General features: G+C 43.1%; 1 protein-coding gene across 2 annotated transcripts in view; it reads left to right on the top strand.

Annotated features, from left to right (window-relative positions):
- Positions 1–21,419, top strand: part of SMPDL3B (sphingomyelin phosphodiesterase acid like 3B) — a 123,227-nt gene that overhangs the window by 48,774 nt on the left and 53,034 nt on the right. For both annotated transcript variants that reach the window (XM_040424333.1, XM_040424334.1), the window contains exon 7: positions 13,128–13,308. In XM_040424333.1, coding sequence (XP_040280267.1) covers positions 13,128–13,308 — 181 coding nt within the window. The remainder of the gene's footprint in view (positions 1–13,127; positions 13,309–21,419) is intronic.

Genomic DNA, 21,419 nt, shown 5'->3' with positions numbered 1-21,419 from the left:
GTCCTGAAACTCCTGAGATACATCCTCACTCACAATTGTTTTCTTTTCGATGGTAAGTGGTACCACCAGCTATGGGGTACTGCGATGGGATGTTCCTGCGCACCATCCTACACAAACTTGCTCCTAGGCTGGTGGGAAGCCACTACTGTATTCAGCGATGGGATGTCGTCATGTACCGGCCCTATATGTACCGGCCCGGTACATTGATGACATTTTCATCATATGGAACGCGACTGAACGGGCCTTCTCTACCTTTGTTGAGAGGCTTAATAGCAACAATTTAGGATTACGTTTTGCGTAGGAAACTAGACTCTCCCCTTCCTAGATATTTCAATTTCAAAAAAGCGCATTGATGAACTGAGCACTAGTATCTATCGTAAACCTACTTCCACAAACTCGGTACTGCACTGAGACAGTAGCCATCCCTTACCCTTGAAGAGGGGAATACCGCGTGGCCAATATCTGCGTTTGAGACGCAACTGTTCGGGCAAACCTGAGTTTGTGGAACAGGCTGCTATCCTCAGGAGTAGATTTCTCTCCAGGTGATATCCTGAAGCAGTTCTAAGACCAGCTTATCAGACAGCACTTGCAACAACACGTAATGAATTACTGGTACCTAAAATCAAACCTCAAACGGAACAAAAAATCCGACTAATAGGTACATTTGATGAGGCTGCCAACAGTGTTAGGAACATCCTACAGAAACACTGGTCGATTCTACTCATGGATCCAGATATTAAAGACAAGATTCATGACTACCCACAAATAACATTTAGGAAGGGTAACAGCCTGAAGGATTTGCTGGTACACAGCCACTACAGTTCACCTCCAAGGGGAAACACATGGCTAGATCGTAAGCCCTTGGGTTGCTTTAGATGTAGTGGCTGTGTTGCCTGCGGCATCATGCAGACAGGCAAAACATTCAGGAGTGTTAATCTAAAGAGATCCTTCACAATCAAGGACTTTGTTAATTGCAGAACGCGAGGCATTATTTATAAACTAACATGCGAATGTCCTATGGAATACATAGGGAAAACAAAGAGAGAACTGCGTAGATGTATTGGGGAGCACTTGGGGGATATCTCCAACAGGAGTGACACAGTTGTGTCTCGCCATATACAGGAGTATCATCATGGGGACCCCCAAAGTATCAGGGCAAAGGGCATTGAGGTCACCCACCCCCACTCAGGGTGGAGACTGGGACCACACACTGCTCCAACATGAGGCCCGATGGATCCATATCTTACGTACTGTAGCCCCCCTAGGCCTAAACGAACAGCTCTGCTATAGCTGTTTCATCTAATTATCATGTAGGACTATTAATACACCTTTCTCTATGAAAGATAAAATTCTTCCTACTAATCTAGTGTCCCACTTATATATTCTCTCTTGTCTGGGGCTGCTGACATATCCAATTGGCTCCTTGTGAATGATGTTTGCCTGCCTGGCTGCGCCTGAAAACAAGACATGGTCCTAGAAGCACTGCCATCTTCAGCGCGGACTGCGTATGCGCGGGTGCATGAACCGCCCCATCACATCACCGCACTGCGCTCCAAGCCTCACTCTGAGGTGCGATCAGATCTGCGCATGCGCGGGTACGCGAACCACCCTCATCGCGTCACCACACTGCGCTCCAAGCCTCCTTCTGAGGCATGATCAGATTTAAAAACAGAGCGGGTGGGCGTCCTCGGATAGGTTGCACCATAACCTCAGGACATAACGCAGCGCTGTTCTACAGGGAGCTGCACATCAGTAGACCTCCCTGCTTGATATTTTCATTTTTGAGAAAAAATTTCCTACACAAATCTGCTGAAAATTAATATGTTTATTGTTAACGTGTATATATTTTTTTTTTGTAAATCTTTTTCATTTATACTTAATATTTTTGTGTGTTTTTTTTTTTACTAACTTTTAGCCCCCTTAGGGACTAGAACCCTTGTCCTATTCACCCTGAATATCGGTATAAATTATCGGCTATCGGCCTGAAAGTTCACAAATTATCGGTATCGGCCCTAAAAAAATCAATATCGGTCGATCCCTACTTTCTTCTTTCATAACCAAGGATACATCCAAGGAAGTGGGCAGTCATCATTGCTTTGCATCACAAGGGCTTTACAGGCAAAGACATTGCTGCTGTAAGATTGCACCTAAATCAACCATTTATCGGATCATCAAGAACTTCAAGGAAAGAGGTCCAACTGCCATGAGGAAGGCCTCAGGCCGCCAAATAAAGTCCAGCAAGTGCCAGGACTGCCTCTTAAAGAGGATTTATGGAATTGGGTACCACCAGAGCAGAGCTTGCTCCGGAATGGCAGCAGGCAGGTGTGAGTGCATCAGTACACAAAGTGAGACGAAGGCTTTTTGAGGATGGCCTGGTGTCAAGCAGGGCAACAAAGAAGCTACTTCTCTCCAAGAAAAACATATAGTAGAGACTGACAGTACTAGTACAATTTGGTGATGAACAATGATTTTTCCAGCTTGATGGAGCACCATGTCACAAGGCCAAAGTAATAACTAAATGGTGCTATGAACAAAACATTGAAATTTTGGGTTCATGGCTAGGAAACTTTCCAGATCTTAATTGAGAACCTGTGGTCAATCCTAAATAAGCATGTGGACAAACAAACACACAGTGTGATAAATTCCAAGCACCTATTAGGTAATAATGGGTTGCCATCAGTCAGAATTTGGCTCAGACCCTTATCCAGCTTGCCAGGGAGAATTGCAGAAGTCTTGAAAAAGAAGGATCAACACTGTAAATATCATGCTGAATGTCAAAAGTAAAAAAACGTATTAAATGCTTAAAACTATACTTCAGTATACCATAGAAACATCTGGCGAGACTTCCGGTTCCGACGCCTGCATGTGAGGCAGCAGAGAACGTCAGCTTCTGGCTCCCTGACCGAAAATCATGATATATTGCTCCTTCAACATTGGCAACTGGAGCTATTATTGGCTCTATCAACCCCCACAGGTTCTGGGATACTGAATGACCGTTTCGTCATCAGTATGGGCAAGAAAATAAGAAGCAAGACGCAAACGGAACTTCCCGCCGAGCAGGCAGAAGAAGCAGACATGGCGCCTAACACTCCACTGCTGTCCACAGCCGATGGAGACAATTCACCCCCACTACTAGACTCACAAGAAGTACGTACATATGGGGGCATTGATTATAAGGTGCTAGCGATTTTAGGTGGCGTCGCAACTAGCCACTAATTTACAAGCCACTCTAGCGGCATCCATCAAATCCTCTATGCAACAGATTCATGAGGACATACAGCAGCATGGAGCATGCATTGAAGAGGCCAAAACACGTATACAAACACTAGAACTTAACTCAGATGAATGTGTTTCACAGATTCGTAGTCTTATCCATGAAAATAAAAAGCTCTGGGACCGAGTTGAGGATTGTTAAAGGAAATATATATTATTGATATTTTGTGTTAATCTCAATAATTAATATTCATAAATAGGCGTGAGTCGTCTATTGATGACTGCCTATTTATGCTATCAATAATAATTACCTCTTTTACTTCACTCTACACTGAACTACGTGCGAATTACTACTACGATATACAACGGCGGCGACTACTACAATAAATTACTATACAATGTATGTTGAACAATAAAGTATTTATTAAAACAAATACAAGTTTACAGTAAACTATTACGCTATATACAGTCAGGTCCATAAATATTGGAACATTGTCACAATTCTAACATTTTTGGCTCTATACACCACCACAATGGATTTAAAATGAAACTAACACGATGTGCTTTAACTGCAGACTGTCAGCTTTAATTTGAGGGTATTTACATCCAAATCAGGTGGACGGTGTAGGAATTACAACAGTTTGCATATGTGCCTCCCACTTGGTAAGGGACCAAAAGTAATGGGACATAATAATAATCATAAATCAAACTTTCACTTTTTAATACTTGGTTGCAAATCCTTTGCAGTCAATTACAGCCTGAAGTCTGGAACGCATAGACATCACCAGACACTGGGTTTCATCCCTGGTGATGCTCTGCCAGGCCTCTACTGCAACTGTCTTTAGTTCCTGCTTGTTCTTGGGGCATTTTCCCTTCAGTTTTGTCTACAGCAAGTGAAATGCATGCTCAATCGGATTCAGGTCAGGTGATTGACATAACATTCCACTTTTTTCCCTTAAAAAAATCTTTGGTTGCTTTTGCAGTATGCTTTGGGTCATTGTCCATCTGGACTGTGAAGCGCCGTCCAATGAGTTCTGAAGCATTTGGCTGAATATGAGCAGATAATATTGCCTGAAACACTTCAGAATTCATCCTGCTGCTTTTGTCAGCAGTCACATCATCAATAAATACAAGAGAACCAGTTCCATTGGCAGCCATACATGCCCACACCATGACACTACCACCACCATGCTTCACTGATGAGGTGGTATGCTTAGGATCATGAGCAGTTCCTTTCCTTCTCCATACTCTTCTCTTCCCATCACTTTGGTACAAGTTGATCTTGGTCTCATCTGTCCATAGGATGCTGTTCCAGAACTGTGAAGGCTTTATTAGAAGTCGTTTGGCAAACTCTAATCTGGCCTTCCTGTTTTTGAGGCTCACCAATGGTTTACATCTTGTGGTGAACCCTCTGTATTCACTCTGGTGAAGTCTTCTCTTGATTGTTGACTTTGACACACATACACCTACCTCCTGGAGAGTGTTCTTGATCTGGCCAACTGTTGTGAAGGGTTTTTTCTTCACCAGGGAAAGAATTGTTCGGTCATCCACCACAGTTGTTTTCCGTGGTCTTCCGGGTCTTTTGATGTTGCTGAGCTCACCGGTGTGTTCCTTCTTTTTAAGAATGCTCCAAACAGTTGTTTTGGCCATGCCTAATGTTTTTGTTATATCTCTGATGGGTTTGTTTTGTGTTTTCAGCCTAATGATGGCTTGCTTCACTGATAGTGACAGCTCTTTGGATCTCATCTTGAGAGTTGACAGCAACAGATTCCAAATGCAAATAGCACACTTGAAATGAACTCTGGACCTTTTATCTGCTCATTGTAATTGGGATAATGAGGCAATATCACACAACTGGCCATGGAACAGCTGAGAAGCCAATTGTCCCATTACTTTTGGTCCCTTAACAAGTGGGAGGCACATATGCAAACTGTAATTCCTACACCATTCACCTGATTTGGATGTAAATACCCTCAAATTAAAGCTGACAGTCTGCAGTTAAAGCACATTTTGTTAGTTTTATTTCAAATCCATTGTGGTGCTGTATAGAGCCAAAAATGTTAGAATTGTGTTGATGTCCCAAAATTTATGGACCTGACTGTATATATACAGTACAGTAATAGTACTACAATAACAACAATACACCTAACTACTCTAAACACAATACACAATTCCTCCCCAAATCTACCTAAATAATACACGTACATGCACACATATGTTTAGCAGCAACTTCCATCCTCCTGGCTCTATACACGCTGTCCCTATGGGGATTACAAGGGGTCTGCAGGGGTACAGGGACTGCTGCAGAGGTACAGGGAGGAAAGGCAGCAGTGAATGGGTTAATACAGGTATATTCAAGGTTATGGGTTCAGGGGTTAATGATACTCATCCAGTGCTCATCTCTAGGGAGTTACTGCTCATCCCAGGAGAGATCCTCGTTTGCCTATTTTCCTGGGGATGGTTCTCCCTAGTCCATGGTGCTGCATGCATTCCACTGAAGTCCACTCTACCATGTGTGCCTCTCTTTGTGCTAGAATCCCAACAGCCCTCCCCCCTAGTCCCAAATTCTGGACTATATCATAAGTAGGGGGGAAGGAGTTTGGCCATGGGGCAGAGGTGTGGAAACAGGTTTATGATGTCTCTGGTTAGAAAGCCCCCTGACAAACGATGCCAGAGAGTCTGTAATCGCTTTGTCCTGAGGTGACCAGCAAAAGGGCCCATCCTACTGTTTGGGGCCTGAACAAAAGAGGACTAGATATTGATCAGCTCTTATCCTACAGGCTTTCAACACATGTTTTTCTCTAAACATGGGGGATGAACTGTTGATAAGAGTTGATAGGGAATTAAATCTAGGGAATATTTAATACACTTCCCTCTACATATATATACATATCCCACTTGGCCATTCAGCGCCTATATATATATTTTATACTACTTTCCTCTACAAGGATCTTGAAAATAGATCCCGGAGAAACAATTTGAGCATTGTGGGTCTCTCTGAGTTAATCCCTACAAGAGACCTGCATGCAATCTGTGTGCGGGAAATACCCGAGCTACTGGGAATAACAAACATCTGCAAAGTGGAGCAAGCTCATTGGCTTGGCCCTGATACTCGATCCAAAGAACAAGCCACTGACACTAATGTAGAGCAAAGGCGCAGACCCAGACAAGTCATAGTCAAATACTTGGATTTCCAAGATAAAACGGCCATCTTGCGCTCTTTCAAGAAGAGGGTGGAATATGTTCAGAACTCTATCAAAGACACTCTCGCTTTGCTTTAATGTACCCAGTTGAACTCAAAATCTACAAGGCTGATGGTTCGACGAGAACTTACTTGACTCCGGAAGATGCTGCGACAGAATTGCAGATACCCTTGGAGAAAGTCAGCGACAATTTGGGAAAGCTTACCCAAAGGAAAGATGGATAACCGATCCCAGGCTACAAAGAGGCACCTTGAACAGCAGAAGAACCCATTAAAACAACGTGCGACAGGGATCTCCAGGTGGCCTGACTGATTGGACACCCGATCTATATATATATACATATAAAAATTCACGAAAAAGCCCTAGTAAAGGGTGAAGTAATAGTAATATAAAAAAATATATATCCTATGCATGAGACATATGCTGTGTGCACAGTATTCTTTAGGTTTTATTTTTTCAGCGGTTATACTTAAAAAGGTTAACTTTATATGCATTTTGTTAGACCAGTTGATATATATTACTTAGGTCAGGGAACAGGGGAAAAGAAGAGAAGGGTAGATTTAGCCCACTGTTTTCGATATGTACAACAACGCCCACAAGTGGGGAAAAAGTGAAGTTGGTTTGGAGATAAATGGAGGTTGGAAGAGGGAGGAAAACCTTCATTCTTCATTGAGTTTATTTTTTGAACAGTTTTTTTTTTCAAATGTTATTTGACTATTTGGGTAAGAGGTAACTTTACTGTCTGGATGTATGCTGATCAGTCCTCCCCGCAGCTTCTCCATGCGGTCGTCCCTTAATGCGGATCATCTCATGGAATGTTAAATGACTGCGTTCTCCTGCTAAACGCAACATGGATCTTAAATATCTACACAGCTTTAAACCAGACATCGCCATGTTACAAGAAAGGGGGGGACTTTTTCCGCATGGAGAAGATTTGGGTCGGAAAGGTACTGGGGTCCCTGTTGCTGGCAAGGAAAGTTGGCACATTAATACTCTTTAATAAAGGTCTAAACTATACAATGCTCAAACATGAGATAGACAATGAAGGCAGATGGCAGAAAGTACACATAAGGTCCCCGGCAGGTGAATTGTGTCTAGTAAATGTTTATGGTCCAAATGGGAAGAACACATTTTTCTTCAATGATCTCAGTTCTCTATTGGGAGTGGACCCTGCCTTACATCGCATAGTGGAAGGGGACATGAATGCGGTAGTGGATAGAGAAGAAGATAGAAGAGCACAGGTAGGGGGGAGTGTTTCACAGGGAACAAGAGACTCTGTCCTGGCCACATTTATTCAAGGACAGTAACCTTGTTGATCCATGGCGACTGGTCAACCCTGAGGACAGAGAGTTTACATTTTACTCTAACCCAAATGATTCCTGGTCTAGGATTGATCATATTTCCTCATCTTTACAACCCAGAGTACACCACTCTAAAATATTAGATATGGCTATTTATGACCATGCTCCAGTACAGTTAGACATAAGGGAACAGATTCAAAAAGGGACAGACTATATATGGCGTTTTCCCTCCTTCTTATCTGGAAATGATAACTTTGTGGAATTGCTGAGAGGTTGGTACCAGGAGTTTATAACTAATAATGCGCAACACGCAGATACTCCTCTCCTCTGTGAAACGGCAAAAGTAGTATTGCGGGGAAGGGTGATTTCCTATGTTCACTCCCTGAAAGCCTAAACTAGAGTAATGTTAGATGAGGTCACAGAAAAGCTGTCACAGCGGACAGGATATAAGATACATAAATCCCAAAACAAGTTTTCTTGGCGAGAAGCTGGGGATAAGGTCACCTCCTAGCTAATCCCTAACTGCTCTCCCTATTCTGCTTTGCCCACATTCAGACCTTGAGGGTAGGAATAATGTGTCCTCGTGCCTGGGCTGAGAATACCCTAGAATCCCTGAGATGGTGAAAGGGGAAAAAGGGACAGCCTGCGCCCTCAGAACCAGGAGGGGACAGACGACACACAAAAGCCTAGACAGCAAATCAAAGAAATAAGAAACCAACTTATCTTATCTGAGCCGGAAAAGCCAATCCTTCACTCCTTACTTCCACAGACTGACTAAAGCTATAACCCGCACGGCACCCTGGGAGTGAAAGTAATTTAAGCCAATGACCCCACCCAGAGCACCTGAAGGGAGGCGGATCTAGCACGACTCCAAAACAAAACAAATGATTAGACACGTGCAGCTAATCTGACAGACCTCCGCACATCGTCTGAGCAGGGCATGACAAAAGCTCTGGAAAGCCTATACAGCTTTCTTGACTTACCCTACGGTCAAAAACAAGCAAGAGTGGGTATTGGCTAGAAAGGATTTTGAGTTGTGGTATTCACATTGGGAAGATATGTATGGATTTCAAAAAGAATCTAATCTGTTTAAATTTGGGAACAAATCCGGTAGGTTACTGGTGAGACTTTCTAAAGGGCCGAGGGCACCAACCCATTTGCCAACCCTAAAGGATCCCAAGCCTGAAAAAGTTCTGGATATTTTTAGAACCTTTTACCAAACTCTCTATGTCAGAGATCCTCTGGCTCAGAACTCCCCAATAACATTTTTAGATCGGGTCTCTCTCCCAAAGATACAAGCTAGTCAGTTGGCGGAGCTCAATAAAGTTATCACAGTTGAGGAGGTTTCTCTAACTATCCGAGCATTGAAATCTGGGAAGGCTCCAGGACCTGACGGTTATACAGGATAATTTTATAAAATACTAAGGGAAGATATATCTCATTTATTAACTGATGGGTATAACAAAGTCCTAAAAGGCCAAGCTATATCTAAAGCAAATGACATGGCATATATTAAACTCTTGCAGAAACCTGGGAAAGATCCTCTTCAACCAGCTTCCTATCGTACAATATCCCTTTATCAATGTAGATCTGAAAATCATTTCCAAAATAATGGCAGATAGATTAGCAGACATATTACCCACTTTAATTGGGCCTTCTCAGGATACTTTCACGCTAGCGTTATTCTTAACCGGCATTAAGTTTCGTCCTAGGGGCTCAATACCGGAAACGAACTGATAAGTTTTATCCTAATGCATTCTGAATGGAGAGCAATCCATTCAGGATGCATCAGGATGTCTTCAGTCTTTTTGACTTTTCAGGGCGGAGATAATACCGCAGCATGCTGCGGTTTTATCTCCATCCAAAATTCCGGAACACTTGCCGGAATGCCGGATCCGGCATTTTTTCCCATTGAAATGCATTTATGCCGTATCCGGCCCCGAGTGTTCAGGTAAAACGGATCCGGCATTGAGGTCTGCGCATGCTCAGACTGCAAAAAACAGACGGAACTGCCTGCCGGAATCCTCTGCCGCAAGTGTGAAAGTACCCTCAGGTGGGATTTGTGAAAGGAAGATCAGCAGTTTTCAATATGCGCAGAGTTCTTGCTGTACTGGATCATGCAAACAAGCTGAAAGCAGGTCAGGAGTTTCTGGCCCTCCTGACCATTGATGCTGAAAAGGCTTTTGATAACGTAGGATGGAGTTGGTTGGGAGATGTATTAGACAGAATGCATATTACAGGAACCTTTAGGACGTATCTGGGGGCTTTATATAATTCTCCTCAGGCACAAATAGCTTTACCAGGATTCTTGTCAAAGCCTTTTCCGCTACTAAAAGGCAAAAGTCAGGATTACCCTTTATCCCCTTTACTTTTTAGTCTCGCGATTGAACCATTAGCCATATACCTGGAAACATCAGATATATTTGAGGGGATACGCATAGGTTCACTAGAAGTTCGCTTATCTATTTTTGCAGACGACATAATTATGTGTTTAGCCAATCCATCTAGGGACATAAACAAGATCTTTGAAGCATTAAGGGAATTTGGAGAATTTTGGGGGATTCAGAGTCAACCCAGGAAAATGTCAGTTGTTATATATATATATATATAGGACCAGAAAGTCATGGGCAAGAGACCAATCTACAGGGTTGCCCAGTCTCACTAGTCAAAACCCATATCACTTATTTGGGGATCAGGATAGGTCGTACGCCTAATTCCCTATACTCCCTTAATTATACCCCACTGATACACCAGATAAAGCAAGAACTGATCCGATGGCAAAGATTGCCACTATCTTTATTGGGCAAGTGTAATTTGATAAAAATGATCAGCTTTCCAAAATTACTTTAACCGATGCAAACCATACCTATTTTGCTCAGACATAAAGACATTAAAGGATAACTGTAATTTTAATTTTTTTTGGAGTATTGGATTGTGGTGATTAATATCACTTTGGTGGCCCTATTTCAACTTTTCACTGTGTATTCAATTACCCCTTAATTCCACATTTTTGTTCCCTGTACTGCCTACTTTTACCTGTGCTTAAAATAGAGTTGCTAGGCATGGTCCGTCCTTCATAGAAGGACGGAGGATGCTGCGTGCAAGGTCAGATTACTGACAGCCAGGGACTGTAAGTAAATGATTAAAGCCATGTCCTCCCCAGCAGCTGATAACAGTGCCTGGGCTGTGTGCACTTCTCCCTGTCCCTGCGCTTGGCAGACGCTCCCTCGCTCAGCAGAGCTGGAGGATGCAGAGTTGGAGCAGCGCACAACAGGGAAGGGAGATCTGCCATCTGCTCAGTGTATAAATGAAAGCAACATGTGGTAAGAGGACCCCTTTGTGCTGCAGGAGATTAACCCTTTAGGGGGGAGAGCTCTGGTTACTGACACTTTTGGGGGGCTATTGTTACTGGCTAGTGAGGGCAGGCGGGATTAGCCTCAGGGTGAGGGCAGTGGCGCCCATCTTAACTGAATAGTGAAATTGCAGTTTTATGCAGACTGTTTGCTAAGGGCTGAATCTTATTAAATATGGGGTAAGTCAGTCTAATAGTAACTGATTCTGGAATATCATGTTATTAGTAACTACATATATGAAAATTGAAATTAGGGTCTAAATGTGACAGTTATCCTTTAAGTCCCTAAACAGGTTTTATATGGTCAGAGAAAAGACCGAGAATAGCCCTGAAGACATTATCGGCCTCATTAGATAGAGGAGGAGTCCAATTCCCGTACATACAGAGATATAATTTGGCGAGCCTTTTTCACCATTGTAGGGATTGGCTAGATCAGACATCACATTACTCAAATATTTTTTGGGGAAAAAGAATTAGCCAAAGGATGGGATCTGGGAGCCCTTTTACATTCCAAACTAGCATCTTTACATTCTGACATAAAAGCATCGGTGGTGATCAGAGACATAGTAGTAGCGTGGAAAGAGGTGAGGGAGATGTTCGGTTTGTCATTTTTAGCATCCAAACATATGCCTCTATGGAATCACCCAGAATTTGCTATGGGGAAGACCAACAAGCTTTTCAGAACATGGAGATCAATGGGTATATATTCCTTAAAACATATATTACATGATAAAGAACCTAGATATATGTCTTTACAGGAGTTACATGATATGCATGGTATGCCTACAGGGCAGGCTATGCAATACTATGGCATTTTGTAAATCAAGATTGAGAAATGTACAACAGGAATATGTTTCTAATCGTTTTGATCTTCTAAAACAAATGGAACATAAACTTCCACTTTCTGATATATATATATATATATATATAACTCTGAGAGAAATAGAAAATAAGCTTACTCCACAATTATTTCAGGGTTGGAAATCATTGTTAGGATCTGTAGACCGGAGAGACAAATTGATGACAGGATGGGCAAAAGTGAGGAGAGCAGTATCATGTGAAAGATGGAGAGAAACACACTTTAAGTTAATGCATAGGGCAATTTATGCTTTTCTCAGCTTCAGCTATACATCCAATGAAGATAAAAGTTTGCCCTAACTGTAATCAGCCAAAGGCAGGTTTAGATCACTGCATTTGGGGTTGCCCACTGATTCAGGCCTATTGGGAAAAGATCTTATCTTGGATTAAAACAACCTAGCAGATAAAATTACCATGTGACCCACTAGTGGTATTATTTCATGGCTATCCGGAGACAATGAAAGGGCCTACTTTAGTAGATGGGGTTTTATTAGTAGCACTTTGGTGTTTGATGTGCACTTGGTTAGCCCCACACACACCCTCGGATGCAGACATTCAGGTGCAAATTAGATACTTTTTATTAATGGATCAGCTGGAGGCGAAAAAACAAAAAAAATATAGATCAGCATGCTTCCTTGACAAGTGGAAAACTTATATCGGCAAACACTTGTCCAAGGAAGAGATTCAAAAACGCATGCAAAACTTTCAATATACAGAGTGGTATTTGCTATCGGATCTGAAAAGGAAATTAGGGAATCTGAAAGTAGTTTAAGTATACTTTTCAATTTGATTTGGCTGAAATTGAAGGGGAGGGTTGGTGTACATCCAGATAGGGGAGAGGGGGGTGAGGGTAGGGAGTGGGTGGGTGGGAGGGGGGTAAAGGATAATTGTTTAAAGTTCTGTATTGTACTTTTTATAATGCTGTATCATACCAGATGATGTACAATCATTGGACTAGGTCAAGCTGTATGCAAAATAATCCTGATTATACCTCATTGTATGTTTAGTATATTAAAATCAATAAAAAATATTTTTTTTAAAAATCTGGCAAAAAAAAAATCAAAAAACATGAAGCGGCAAACTTTGTGAAAACTAAAATTTGTGTCAGTCTCAAAATGTTTGACCATGACTGTAGCTCAGCAGCACTTTTTCTGTAGAGTATGTGACTTATATTCACTTGAAATAATTAACACTTTGCAGGTTTATATTGTGGGACATGTGCCTCCAGGATATTTTGAGAAGAAACGTGGGAAGCCTTGGTTCAGGGAAAACTTCAACAAACGTTATGTAGAGATTATCCAGAAGCACCACAAAGTGATACAGGGACAGTTTTTTGGACATCACCACACAGACTCTTTCAGAATGTTCTACAGCAACTCAGGTAGTCAAGATATTTTTTTCTATATCTCTATATAATAATAATAACTAATTACAGTATTATAGCTTTATTGATTTATTTTTTTTCAATCTCTAGGAGATAGAATCCTTTAAAGCGGTTTTCCGTGATTTATTTTTACTGATAACCTGCAGTATTCCCAGGATAGGTCATCAGTATCTGATCGGTGGGGGTCCAACACCTGGGACCTCTGCCAATTGGCTGCTTGAGAAGGCAGTGGTGCTCCTATGAGTTCAGCGGCCTTCTCTAAGCTTTTCCTAGGCCAGTGACGTCACGTTCATCATTCATGTGGCCTAGGAGCAGCTCAGCCCCATTCAAGTGAATGAGGCTGAGCTGCAATACCAATCGCAGCCGCTATGCAATGTTCGTCGCTGTGAGAAGGCAGTGGTGCTCACAGGAGCACCGCTGCCTTCTCAAAATAGCTAATCGGCGGGGGTCCCGGGTGTTAGACCCCCACTGATCAGATACTGATTACTTATACAGATACTGATGACCTTTTAGGGGCTCTTTCACATGAGCGAGTTTTCTGTGTAGTGAATGAATAGCATCTAGAGTGAATCCTGCCCTATTCATTTTAATAGGTGTGTGCACATGAGCGTCATTTTTTCACACATCATCGATTGCCATGGTCCGACTGCCATGGCTATACCAATGCCAATCCAATACACCAATATTTACCTGCACATCGACGCTCTGGGCACTCTTATTAAAGGGGTTGTCCAGGTTCAGAGCTGAACCCAGACATACCCATATTTTCACCCAGGCAGCCCCCCTGATGCTAGCATCGGAGCATCTCATGCTCCGAGGAGCTCCCTTGCCCTGCGCTAGATCGCGCAGGGCACAGGCTCTTTTGTTTACAACACACTGCCGGGTGGAAGCTTCTGCCCGTCAGTGTGTTCGGTGATGTCACCAGATCTTATGGGCATGCTTTAGTGTTTCCCTAGCCGTTTTACTGGCTAGGTCAGCACTAAAGCCTGCCCATCAGTGCCGGTGACGTCACCGGGCTTCCTGGCAGCCCCATGGAGAGTCCGGTTCGTCACCGGAACTCCTGAAAATGCCTTTGCCCTGCGCGATTTAGCGCAGGGCAAAGGAGAACATCAGAGCATGAACTGCTACGATGCTCAAGTCAGGGGGGCTGCCTGGGTGAAAATGGAGGTATGTCCGGGTTCAGCTCTGAACCCGGACAACCCCTTTAACACTCAGAGGCAGCAAATCCATACAAATCTAATTTTGATCTTAGCTGAGAAGTAGACATAATTGTATTGTGTGGATTGCAGACGTTTGCCATGTGCTTATACAGTGCAAACCTAAACTAAACATGTTATATGTTATACTAAATATGTTCCTCCATAATGTATAACAATTTGCTAACCCAAGTTTCCAGTTATATAATGTATATGCCTTCGAATGTTTGAAAATAGATTTTTCTCCACATTTCTGTGTTCCTCATTGGTCACAAAACTTCAAAGTTCCAGTCAAAGCCCCAGGTGCACTCTTTAATATCTACATTCCAGAGGCCCCTCCTGTGCTTGCCCCTGACAAACGCTTACCTTAGACTTTAGCATGTTTTTATGATATCTAGTACAGGTTTCCAGATGTTTTCCTGCTTGCTAGGACATTTTGCCAGTATTCCATCATTCAGTAAGAGAGATACTCATTGGGAAGTATCCTGGATCCTCTGCTCCCATCACCTTCATCTCCTGGAATAATCAGTTTCTCCTTAAACCTGGTTTTGTTTTGTTTTTATAGAGCTGCGGTCATTGTGACATCATGTATTGAAGTTACAATGTCTTCCTGTATTTTTTTATTTTGATTATTTAACTTCTTTATTGAAAATAAATGAAGAAATAAATAAGTAGTACATTGCTAATACATATACAATCAATATATAAACTGTATATAACCTGGATTAACATAGACAGGAGCTGAAAAGGCCATAAAGGATATAACACTTAGGATGCGTTAAGCAAAGGCTCCTAAGTTGTTGAGCTTGTTTAGCTTGCTTTTGGGAGGTAGGAATATTCTCAAGTTCAATCAAACTTTCTGTATATGGCCCATTTTCGCCAGCTGGATTTAAACTGATTAATCTTATGATCTTCCCAGGCAGCTATTTCCTCGAATCTGTACAGTTGGTCCACTTTACTGATCCATTGGGTCATACGGGGGAGGTCAGTGGACAGCCAATAGCGGGGAATTAGTAAACGGGCTGCACTCAGTAGGGACTGATAGAGAGGTGGGGGGTTTCCTGAGTCGACCTCAGGGGGGATGCCCAACAGGGCTAATTGGGGTGTCATCTTAATATTAAGGTTGCAAATACTGTTAGCTCTACTGAAAATCTCAGACTCCAGGTCTGTATGGTAGGGCAGGTCCACCAAATGTGAAAATGGGTTCCCCTCTGGGTCAGAAATCTCCAACAAGAGTCCGAATTGTCTTAGCTATAAAGGCACGTTATTTCTGAGGTCTTGTACCAACGAGTCAGGATTTTATATCCGTTCTCCTGTGTTCGCACACATCTTGACGACTTATGAGGTGTGATAAGGAGTTGTGATAGGTTTGTTTGGGTAATAGAGGCCCCCAAGTCTCTCTCCCAGAGACCAATGTATGCCGGATTGGGCATAAGTATTGGGGTGATTTGTTTTTTATATACATGAGATATCAGTTTTACTCTTCTGTCGTGATCTGAGATGAGACCCTCGAACTATGTTAGCGGTCGTAGAAGCGCACATGTAGGGGCATTTTTAATGATAAATGATCTGAGGAATGATACCAGGGGTGGAGGAAACTTACATTCTGGGAAAAGTTGTGAGATCTTTTCTCCCTGCACGAGGTCTCGTCATTATATAGTGATATTACCCCCATTGTGGAGTTTCAAATGGATTGGGTTAAGCTTTTTAATAAGGTTGAGGGGGCAAATGATAATATGTCTCGGATTTGTATTAGGGGTCATGGGAGGGAAATAGAAAGATTGGAAGATTGTAACCAATTCCATGCTGAAATAGTAGCTTTAATAATTGAGTTGGGTGGCTTATCCAGGTTCTGAGTAATGTCAGGGCCAACTAGTAGGCTTGAAAAAGGGGAGTTCAGATCAGTCTGTTCATAGAGACCCAAGATTTTTATCTCTGGAGTATTGAGCCAGCAGATCAATCTCGTGAGAAGGCTAGCCCTGCCATAAAACTCAGGATCCGGGAGAGCTATCCCACCATGATGCTTAGGTCTACTGAGAGCGGAGTAGGCTAGGCGCGATCTCTTTCTTGCCCAAATGAAAAGGCTAATCTTCCGTCTCAATGTGGTATAATAAGTCCTCGGGATAGGAATTGGCAGAACCTGTTGGAGGTACGTCAGTTTGGGTATTATAAGTGATATGACAATGTTTTTTCTGCCAAACCAGGATAGTTTGAAGTTATTTAATGTAGACATTTGGTCCGCAATGGAGTGTAGGAGCGGGCGTAGTTAAGTTGGAAGAGTGAGGTGGGATTAGGGCCGATCTTCACACCGAGATAGGTAATATGAGGGGTATTCCAGTTAAACGGGGAGTTGGTTATTAGATCTTTCCTAATTGATTCCGGAATGTTAATGCTTAGTATATGGGATTTGTTCATATTAATTTTGAAATCGGAAAGAAGGCTAAATCGATCAAGGCAGTTGTAGATGTGTGGTAGGGCCTTAATTGGGTTAGTGGTCATAATGAGTAGATGGTCAGCAAAGGCGGCGACCTTGTGGTTCTGTTGTCCTAGGAGAAGTCCTTCAATTTCTCTTTTGCTTCTGATTACCTGAAGCAGGGATTCCATCACCAGTATAAAAAGTAAGGGTGAGAGTGGGCAGCCCTGTCTAGTGCCATTTTGTATTGTGAAGGAAGGGGATAAAGATTAATTTATAATTAAAGCTGAGGCATGTGTGTAAAGGGAGAAGGTGGCCCTAATAAAGGGGTCAGGGAGGCCAAACACTTTCAGTACTTCTCTCATGTAGTCCCAGTTAACTCTATCGAAAGTCTTTTCGTCGTAAGTACTGATAAGCACAAGAAGATGCTTTGTCTTTTTGGCATGGAAGATGGCATTCAGGACTCTAGTCGTGTTGTCTTTGCCCTCTCTGCCCTGAACAAAACCTACCTGGTCTCTGTGAATTAGATATGGGAGGAGTTTAGATAATCTGGTGGCCAGCATCTTAGCTAGTAATTTCAGATCGAAGTTTAAAAGGGAGATTGGGCGGTAGTATGCACACTGAGAACCATCTTTCCCTTCCTTAGGGATCAGAGTGATGTGTGCCCTAGTCATGTCACCAGATAGTGGGACCCCAGAGAGAGAGCTATTGCACAACGAGAGAAGGTGTGGGCCCAGCGCTTTGTGGAATGTTCAATAGTATAGGGCCGGCAGACCATCGGGGTCAGGGCTTATAACCTTTGGGTATTAGTTCCTCCATAGAGAATGGGTTTTGTAGGGCTTGTGTTTGTGGGACTGAAAGAGTGGGCAGTGAAAGACAGGTGAGAAAGGATGTTACTATCTCCTTGGGAAGGGGGGGGGGGTGAAGTTCACCACCAACTTCTCTTAAGTTGTATAACGAGGAGTAGTATTTTTGGAATTGTTGCGCAATGTCAGGGGTAGCAAAAACCTCTTTGCCTTCGTTGGTTTTGACTCTGTGAATATAGTTGAGGGATTTTCTCTGTTTGATATGTTGCATCATAAATTTGGAGGCCTAGTCACCATGAGCGAAGTATTTAAATTGTGAGTGGAGATAGTACTTGGCTGAAGTTACGTTCAGGAGGTTCCTTAGGGAAACTCTCAATTCTGTAAGTTCAGTCAGGTGGATATCAAGAAGGGATTTTTTAGATGTTGTATTTTGGAGAGCAGGTCCTCCACCCTGACTGTCCTCTCTTTTTTAAGCTGGGAGCACATACATATGAACTGGCCTCTCATATATGCTTTATGGGTATCCCACACTATGTGTGGAGAGGTCTCCGGTCGAGAGTTCAAGGAGAAAAACTCAAATAACTTTTGGGAGCGGTCAAGTAGTTTCCCTAGAGCTAGAAGCTGTTCATTCAACCGCCACCTGAAAGCACGTGGTGCCAAGGAGGGGGCTAGGATGGAGAGGAACACAGGAGAGTGATCGGATAGGAGCATATTGCCTATTTGGGCTTTAGAGCAAAGTTGCAGGTGTTCTTTGGATATAAATAGGTAATCGAGCCTTTGATATGAACCATGTGCAGAGGAGAAGAAGGTGTAATGATGTCTGGAGGGATTTAAAAGTCTCCAAGCATCACATATAGAGCCCTGCTGCAATTTCTATTTTAAGCTTTTAACCGCGTTCCGGAGGCGGCAGCCCTGCGCACAGTCACGCATCTACGCGTCATCTCGCGAGACGCGAGATTTGCTGTGAACGCCAGCACACAGGCGCTCGTGCTCACAGGATCGGAAGGTAAGCGAGTGGATCTCCAGCCTGCCAGCGGCGATCGTTCGCTGGCAGGCTGGAGATGTGATTTTTTTAACCCCTAACAGGTATATTAGACGCTGTTTTGATAACAGCATCTAATATACCTGCTACCTGGTCCTCTGGTGTTCCCCTCTGTTTGGATCGACCACCAGAGGACACAGGTAGCTCAGTAAAGTAGCACCAAACACCACTACACTACACTACACCCCCCCCTCCCGTCACTTATTAACCCCTTATTAGCCCCTGATCACCCCTGATCACCCCATATAGACTCCCTGATCACCCCCCTGTCATTGATTACCCCCCTGTCATTGATTACCCCCCTGTAAAGCTCAATTCAGACGTCCGCATGATTTTTACGGATCCACTGATAGATGGATCGGATCCGCAAAACGCATACGGACGTCTGAATGGAGCCTTACAGGGGCGTGATCAATGACTGTGGTGATCACCCCATACACTGCGTGCAGAATTTTTAGGCAAATGAGTATTTTGACCACATCATCCTCTTTATGCATGTTGTCTTACTCCAAGCTGTATAGGCTCGAAAGCCTACTACCAATAAAGCATATTAGGTGATGTGCATCTCTGTAATTAGAAGGGGTGTGGTCTAATGACATCAACACCCTATATTAGGTGTGCATAATTATTGGCAAAATGGGTCAAAAGAAGGACTTGACAGGCTCAGAAAAGTCAAAAATAGTGAGATATCTTGCAGAGGGATGCAGCACTCTTAAAATTGCAAAGCTTCTGAAGCGTGATCATCGAACAATCAAGCGTTTCATTCAAAATAGTCAACAGGGTCGCAAGAAGCGTGTGGAAAAACCAAGGTGCAAAATAACTGCCCATGAACTGAGAAAAGTCAAGCGTGCAGCTGCCAAGATGCCACTTGCCACCAGTTTGGCCATATTTCAGAGCTGCAACATCACTGGAGTGCCCAAAAGCACAAGGTGTGCAATACTCACAGACATGGCCAAGGTAAGAAAGGCTGAAAGACGACCACCACTGAACAAGACACACAAGCTGAAACGTCAAGACTGGGCCAAGAAATATCTCAAGACTGATTTTTCTAAGGTTTTATGGACTGATGAAATGGGAGTGAGTCTTGATGGGCCCGTGGCTGGATTGGTAAAGGGCAGTGAGCTCCAGTCCGACTCAGACGCCAGCAAGGTGGAGGTGGAGTACTGGTTTGGGCTGGTATTATCAAAGATGAGCTTGTGGGGCCTTTTCGGGTTGAGGATGGAGTCAAGCTCAACTCCCAGTCCTACTGCCAGTTTCTGGAAGACACCTTCTTCAAGCAGTGGTACAGGAAGAAGTCTGCATCCTTCAAGAAAAACATGATTTTCATGCAGGACATATGCTCCATCACACGCGTCCAAGTACTCCACAGCGTGGCTGGCAAGAAAGGGTATAAAAGAAGAAAATCTAATGACATGGCCTCCTTGTTCACCTGATCTGAACCCCATTGAGAACCTGTGGTCCATCATCAAATGTGAGATTTACAAGGAGGGAAAACAGTACACCTCTCTGAACAGTATCTGGGAGGCTGTGGTTGCTGCTACACGCAATGTTGATGGTGAACAGATCAAAACACTGACAGAATCCATGGATGGCAGGCTTTTGAGTGTCCTTGCAAAGAAAGGTGGCTATATTGGTCACTGATTTGTTTTTGTTTTGTTTTTGAATGTCAGAAATGTATATTTGTGAATGTTGAGATGTTATATTGGTTTCACTGGTAAAAATAAATAATTGAAATGGGTATATATTTGTTTTTTGTTAAGTTGCCTAATAATTATGCACAGTAATAGTCACCTGCACACACAGATATCCCCCTAAAATAGCTAAAACTAAAAACAAACTAAAAACTACTTCCAAAAATATTCAGCTTTGATATTAATGAGTTTTTTGGGTTCATTGAGAACATGGTTGTTGTTCAATAATAAAATTAATCCTCAAAAATACAACTTGCCTAATAATTCTGCACTCCCTGTATAGACTCCCTGATCACCCCCCTGTCATTGATTACCCCCCTGTCATTGATCTTTCCCCTGTAAAGCTCCATTCAGATGTCCGCATGATTTTTACGGATCCACTGATAGATGGATCGGATCCGCAAAACGCATACGGACGTCTGAATGGAGCCTTACAGGGGCGTGATCAATGACTGTGGTGATCACCCCATATAGACTCACTGATCACCCCCCCTGTCATTGATTACCCCCCTGTCATTGATCACCCCCTGTAAAGCTCCATTCAGACGTCCGCATGATTTTTACGGATCCACTGATAGATGGATCGGATCCGCAAAACACATACAGGCGTCTCCCTGGAGCCTTCCAGGGGGGGTGATCACCCCATATAGACTCCCTGATCACCCCCCTGTCATTGATCACCCCCCCTGTCATTGATCACCCCCCCTGTCAGGCTGCATTCAGATGTCCGTATGATTTTTACGGATCCACGGATACATGGATCGGATCCGCAAAACACATACGGACATCTGAATGGAGCCTTATAGGGGGGTGATCAATGACAGGGGGGTGATCACCCCATATAGACTCCCTGATCACCCCCCTGTCATTGATCACCCCCCTGTCATTGATCACCCCCCTGTCATTGATCACCCCTCTGTAAGGCTCCATTCAGACATTTTTTTGGCCCAAGTTAGCGGA

This window comes from Bufo bufo, chromosome 3 (assembly GCF_905171765.1).
Source record: "Bufo bufo chromosome 3, aBufBuf1.1, whole genome shotgun sequence".
Taxonomy (NCBI): domain Eukaryota; kingdom Metazoa; phylum Chordata; class Amphibia; order Anura; family Bufonidae; genus Bufo; species Bufo bufo.
Note: the sequence above shows the minus strand (reverse complement) of the source record. Positions and strands in the feature narration are given on the sequence as shown.